Source organism: Chiloscyllium plagiosum, chromosome 15 (assembly GCF_004010195.1).
Source record: "Chiloscyllium plagiosum isolate BGI_BamShark_2017 chromosome 15, ASM401019v2, whole genome shotgun sequence".
NCBI classification, from domain to species: Eukaryota; Metazoa; Chordata; class Chondrichthyes; order Orectolobiformes; family Hemiscylliidae; genus Chiloscyllium; species Chiloscyllium plagiosum.
Window position 1 is genome coordinate 42,093,847 of NC_057724.1, and position 7,026 is coordinate 42,100,872.

The following is a 7,026-nucleotide window of genomic DNA, read 5'->3' on the forward strand; positions in this document are numbered from 1 at the left end:
GAAAATTGGAGCAGTGCAGCTCATTGAGTCTGCTGCGCCATTCAACTAGATCATGACTGATCTCAACTCCATTTTAATATCGAGAAATCTATCATCTCTGTCTCGAATGTACTTAATAACTGTGTGTCCCAAGTCTTCTGGGATAGAGAATTCCAAAGCTGCCTCACCCTTTCAGTGAAGGAATTCCTTCTCTCAGGCATGCATGATTTACCTCTTATTCTGAAACTCTGTTCCCTGGTTCTAGATCATGTTTCCTAAATGACTTCCAACAATGATCACCTTTTGACACTTGAAAATTGAGGCAACCTCTTGGTAAGCAGTGTGATATGAGGAGAGGAGGATACGACTAATGAGAGCAGGTTGGAGGGGGTGGTGCTTTGAGACTTGTGACCCAAAGGGGCGCCAGGGACCCGAGTTTGACTCCCGCCTTGGGTGACTATCTGTGTAGAGTTTGCACATTCTTCTCTTCCAGGTTTCTTCCAGGTGCTCCGGTTTCCTCCCACAATCCAAAGATGTGCAGGTCAGGTGAATTGGCCATGCTAAATTGCTCATTGTGTTAGGTGCATTAATCTGGTTTAAATATAGGGAAGGGGAATGGGTCTGGGTGGGTTACTCTTCGGAGGGTCAGTGTGGACTTCTTGGGCCGAAGTGCCTATTTCCATACTGTAGGGAATCTAATCTAATCTAAAATTTCACCTTTCAACCACAATTTGGGTCCCTTTGTTGAGAAGCCTTGTTTTCGAAACACCAGCTAGTGGTCTGTTGACTCCAAGAATTTTCTATACTTGAATGAGATCGCCCCCTCATTCCTCCAGACCCGAGAGATTATAGGGCAAATCTCCTGATGCCTCCTTATTGATGGGATAGTAGGAGTATCCGGCCTGGTGAAGTTTGTTGCTCTGCCTCTGGCAAGTATGCTTTTCCTGAGAAAAGGAAATCAAAGCTACACAGTACTCTAGGTTCATTTTCACCATGGTTCTGGACAATTGCAACAAGACACACTTATTCCTATACTCAAGATGTCTTGCAATAAAGCCTTTAACACCCTTTGTGCCTTCCTAATTGCTTGGTGCTCTAGTGCATTAATGCTTCCTAATCTCTCTCCATTTAAGATATAGATTTCTGTGTTTCCTACCAAAGGGGAGCAACACATTTTTCCACATTATATTCCATTTGCCATTCCTTGGCCCCTCGCTGAACCTGTTTAAGTTCCCTTGAGACTAGTTTTTAGAATTGTATTTTGTTTTAATAAAACTGGAACTGAAATATTGTAGGAGAAAGTGAGGACTCCAGATGTTGGAGATCAGAATCAAGAGTGTGGTGCTGGAAAAGCACAACAGGTCAGGCAGCAACCAAGGAGCAGGAGAATTGACATTTTGGGCATAAGCCCTTTATTCCCAATGAAAAAGTGTATGGAATGAGCTGCCAGTGGAATTGGTGGACGCTGGTACAATTGCAACATTTAAGAGGCATTTGGATGGGCATATGAATAGGAAGGGTTTGGAGGGATATGGGCTGGGTGCTGGCAGGTGGGACTAGATTGGGTTGGGATATCTGGTCGGCATGGACGGGTTGGACCGAAGGTAAAAACGATGACTGCAGATGCTGGAAACCAGATTCTGGATTAATGGTGCTGGAAGAGCACAGCAGTTCAGGCAGCATCTAAGGAGCTTCGAAATCGACGTTTCGGGCAAAAGCCCTTCATCAGGAATAAAGGCGGTGAGCCTGAAGCGTGGAGAGATAAGCTAGAGGGTGGGGAGAAAGTAGCATAGAGTACAATGGGTGAGTGGGGGAGGGGATGAAGGTGATAGGTCAGGGAGGAGAGGGTGGAGTAAGAGCTTCAGGGCAGAGGAAATGACCTGGGAGTTGCAGTGGGAGAGGGACTCCCTGAGATTCTTGTAGAGAGAGGAGGAAAACTTCTTCAAGGCAGGCAGAATTGCAAGAGGATTCGCAGTAGGACCGAAGGGTCTATTCCATGCTGTACATCTCTATGATTCCATGAATAAGCATTGAAAAGACTAAATTTGCTGGGCTCTAGGCTATGAAATGAAGTGTGGAACTAGCTGATTTGCTCTTGGTCACAATGTAAAGTAACCTGTCTATTATTCGATTTGAATAGAATTTCAGACCATAGTCTGTTACTCACTGTCTTTTGATTAAATTATGAAAGCTTTTGCATTTAAAATTTAATGATATTTAATTGTTTATTTTTGCCCCAAGTGATGCGTGTTCCAAAGTCAAGAACACAATCTACAGTAATATAGATCCTTCTGATTCCAACATGCTCTGGGAACCTGAATTCATGATTGATGCGATTGAAAACCCTTCTGCCCACAACTTCAGCTACTCCATGCTTGGTAAAATCCTGAATGATAACCCAGCCAATCGTTACAGCTTTGTTTGCAATGCACTTATGCATGTCTGTGTGGGACATCACGATCCTGATCGGTAAGTGCATAACTAACATTATATTCTACTTGGCTAACTTTACATCTATGGAGAAAATAATGCGGCAAGATGGGTAAGCACTTTTTCAGTTAAATTTAAAAACCAGCTCATTTGATATGAGAAGAAAGTCAGAATCAATTCATTAATATTGTAAAAATATGGCTGATGAACATATACTTCTTACTATATCGTTACCCATTCACATTAAGAGTCTAGATTAAAGTTCAGATCAGAAGAATTATTTGGTGTGTGTCTTCTCTCTGTGATTTGAAGCAAAATGAGCACTGCCCAACTTTACTTCCAACTTCTAATGAATTCAGAGGTCCAATATTAAATTTACTCGGAAAGTCAGTTGTACAAAATTGACAATCCTCACAAACACACTAGAAGTATAGTTTACCAAGAAAATAGAATTGCCACGCTGACACTTAATAATTGCTGATTTGATGTTGAAGTTGAGCCTTGTTGTGATACAGCCGTGGAAGTTGTATTTTACCATGCCATGCCACACTTGATCTGGGAATATTGGATGAAATAATGCAGGAGCTGTTTTGGAGAAATAATGAATGCAGCAGTGAATGGCTAGAAATAGTGCAGCCTACGGATGGTCACAGGCATTTAATGACCAACAGGGATTTTAAACTTGTATGAAGAAACTACCAATTCCTGCAAGAAAATGCTGTAGATTGACTTCAATTTTAACATATTCTGGTACTTCCCTTTTCTGTTCCACTGCTCTCATTTAGTCTTCCAACACTCAAAAGCAAAAAAAAAGTTCGTTTGTGTTGCAGTGTTCAAAAATTAAGTCTTTTATTTAGTAAAGATGGTTTTCGCTGAGGTTCAAATGTTTTTTAAATCCAAAATCTTTAATAATAGAATAGAGAATTTAAATTTGAATATAAAGCGACTAGATCAAATTTACTTGGGCATTGTATTGCTATTGGGCCAAACATTGGTGTTATCAGAGCCTCAGTAGATTTGTGAACCTTGCTGTTCAATTTCTAAATTGATCTTTATTATGGCCTTACCAAGTTGAAGGATTTAAGTGTTCGCAAATGGAATATTTGCTTGCCCCTAACACCCTCACCTTTCCTCTACCATCATTTTGAGCTTGGGTTGGTCATTTAAAATACAAAGTCAGTTTTAATATTGCAAAATGAAGCTTGCAATTTATCTCAACAATATCCCTGAACTTCACTTTGAGAAAACCAGTACCTATTGCACATTCCCTATTTTGCTATTCTCAGGCCATCTTGACTGAGACTTAGACACCTGATGTCAGATTATGCCACATTGCTGCAGATTTAATTTTGTGAACGAGTCTTATTTCACTTAAAGGGAAGACATGCAACTGACAAGTGTTTTCTGCTCCTGTTTTTGAATGGAATTTTATTGTATCATCCTGTTCCTCCTGCACTTTTGTATTGACATTTTGCTGCTATTTTCGAATTAACATTAAAATCTTATCTTGGGGCTGAAAAAATTATGGTTTTATTCTGTGTATGGACACAGAACCTATAACTGCAAGAGTACAAATGCAAACTTGCGAAATGTTATTTTCCGGATCATATTTGCTGCTTTAAAATTAAATTGCCTGATTCATCTCTGTATTTTTAAAAATGGACCTATCTTTTTTTTCAGTGTGAATGACATTGCTATCCTGTGTGCAGAGCTGACTGCCTATTGCAAGGCTCTCAGTGCAGAGTGGCTTGGTGTGCTCAAGGCACTGTGCTGTTCATCTAATAATGGAACTTGTGGCTTCAATGATCTTCTCTGCAATGTTGATGTAAGTAAACTTTCATAAAACAGGTTTTTAATTTCTTAATTACTTCATCTTTTGACTTTTCGGTGTGCCTGTTAATTCAGTTAATAAGTATTAACAGTTATTACCACAAAAGGTGAATACTGAAAGGAAGCATGTCTCTTTAAGGATTGAAATTCACTGATATATTAGTTATTCAGTTATGGACGACTCCTTAATAGTCAAAAAGTGACAACAGAAAATTTTACCGGCAATGGTTAATGAAACAACTGGCTGCCCCTCTGGCAAAACAGAGAAAGTTGGATTGAGATCTACTTGACTTTTAATCAAACCTGTTACTAAAATTTCTACTCTCTTCCCTTTCCTCATTTCATTCTAACACAATCACTAGTTGAGTGTAGCTCGTAATGCAGCATGTGCCTGTATATAATATTAGTAACCTATCTGTATTGAGTGCAAAGGTGCCATTAAATTGAGTTCTTATTCAGGCATTAAAACTTGCCTGAATTTCTAGAATTAGTGAGTACTGCTGCTCAGTGCTGGGGACCACTGTTCAATTTCAGACTTTGGTGACTGTGTGGAGATTACATGTTCTCCTCATGTCTGCATGGGTTTCCTCTGGGTATTCTGGTTTCCTTCCACAGTCCAAAGATAGCGTCATTCAGCATGGAAAAAGGTTGTTCAGCTTAGGTGGACTGGCCATGCTAAATTGTCCCATGGTGTTCAGGGATGTGCAGACTAGCTATAGTAATTTTAACTATGATAGGGTTTGGAATTAGATCTGGATGGGATGCTATTTGGAAGATTGGTGCAGACTCAAAAGGCTAAATGGCCTGTTTCTGCACTGTAAGGATTCTATGAACTGCATCTAATTCTAGGAGAATGAAAAGATTCATCAGACTTTGGAAAGGATTTGTATGAAGTGTGCTTGTACCATTGCAATCCATTTTATAGCAGTTGGTATTTGCAGTAAGCTCCTGCATAATTCAGGCTTCATTACCAGTCTCGTTCTGGTCACGAGGATAATTGGTGTGGCGATTTACAGTGTCAGACTGGCTAAGTCAGAGGTACTCCTCTGATGTTAGGGCTGAAGTACATAAAAGAACTAGGGTAGAATGATCTTGGCTGTGCATGTATTCAACATCATATTGACTTGCCGTGCTTGATCGGACAGTGTAGAACATCAAGTTTTAACTTGTTAAACCAGCGCTGTACTTGACACAGAAGTAACATTCCTAATGATGGGTTTATGTTTGAAATGTCAACTCTCCGGCTCCTTGGATGCTGCCTGACCTGTTGTGCTTTGCCAGCACCACACTGTCGACTCTGATCTCCAGCATCTGCAGTCCTCACTTTCTCCTCACAGAAGTACATAGTGGTGATCAAGATGTTTTTCCTAGTTTGAAAGCCTTTCTGAATGCTATTTTAAAAAGAATCTGATTGACTAACTTGAAAAATCTGGTTAAATTTGTGGACTGGACTTAAAGAATTGGATTATAAAATGTTGTTTCATCCCACCAGATTAATCTCAGCAGATTAAAATGCCTCTGTGGCAATTCTCCCACTTTTAAATTTGATGCGTAGTGCTAATTCCTCCAGCTGTGCTGGATCTTTTAAGTAATACAGAAAGCGCGATACAATCGATGGCTCAATGCTGCTCGAGGCAAGTTTAGTAGCTCGTTATTTATAATGCAGGTGCTTCCAAGCTACTGAAATTAAGCACTATAGCCAAAGAATTCAAAATCAAGTGTACAATCAACTGCACAGTCTCTGGAGAAGCCTAAATCTTTGCTTCCATTACTGTCTACTTTCACCATCAAAACTTGTGTCCATTTTTTATTTTTAATGTAATTTCTCCATTACAACTGAGTAGCTTGCTAGGTGAGTTAAGAGGGCATTTAAAATCCAGTCACATTGACACAAGAGTCATATAATAAGGCCAGAGCAAATATGATGACAGATTTCCTTATGTATGGGATATATGTGAATGTACAATCAAATGAGTTAGGAGCAGGAATAAACCATTTTGCATCTCAAGCAATCCTCTGCCATTTGACAAGATCATGGCCGCTCTAACTATGGCCTTGGCTTTGCGAAACAACCTTTGTACTCCAATCAGTCAAAAACTATTAACACATGCTCACAACAGACATAATCAGTAGTAAAACTTATTACAAGATGGGAACATTGTAAGTGTTGTTCAATGCAAATGTTTTGTCAATAATATCAATTTATCACAATTACACAACCCTAAGATTCTTACGAAACAAGAACAAGGGTACAGAAATACAAGGAGGTACACATAACTTACTCCAGATTTCTGACATTGTTTGGAGTAATAGTGTTTTCATTTGGTAAAATATAAGAAATTGTTCAAACTTTGGTAAGCCACTGAACTCTAAGTTAATGAGTAAGATACTAACAACTGATTGTATGTATCAAAATTTCATAGATCTAATTGGTTGACTCTAAATGACCGTCTGAAATACGATCTCAAGCCACTCAGTTCATAGCCAATTAAAGAAGTAGTAGTAGTGCCGGCTTTGCCAGCAACTGTCGCACCTTAACAAGAATAAAGAATGCAAAATCTATCTGAACACATTGTTAGCACGGATGAAATGATATCAGTCCGAGCCCAGAGTGCGGTTCAACAATCGGTAACGTTTATTGATATAGTAACACCGGCGGAGACCAACCGAGGTCCGAATCTTGGCTGTTCTGCTGTTCCCGCGCGCTGCTACACATTATATGCCTTTCTTTGTCAGGATGTGAGGATTTTGAATATGAATGGGATGATAGTTCCCCATCATCGCTGG

General features: G+C 39.6%; 1 protein-coding gene across 2 annotated transcripts in view; it reads left to right on the forward strand.

The window, feature by feature from the left end:
* Nucleotides 1-7,026, forward strand: part of med12 (mediator complex subunit 12) — a 198,696-nt gene that overhangs the window by 90,954 nt on the left and 100,716 nt on the right. For both annotated transcript variants that reach the window (XM_043704778.1, XM_043704779.1), the window contains exons 21-22: nucleotides 2,221-2,448; nucleotides 4,090-4,234. In XM_043704778.1, the coding sequence (XP_043560713.1) occupies nucleotides 2,221-2,448; nucleotides 4,090-4,234 (373 nt within the window). The remainder of the gene's footprint in view (nucleotides 1-2,220; nucleotides 2,449-4,089; nucleotides 4,235-7,026) is intronic.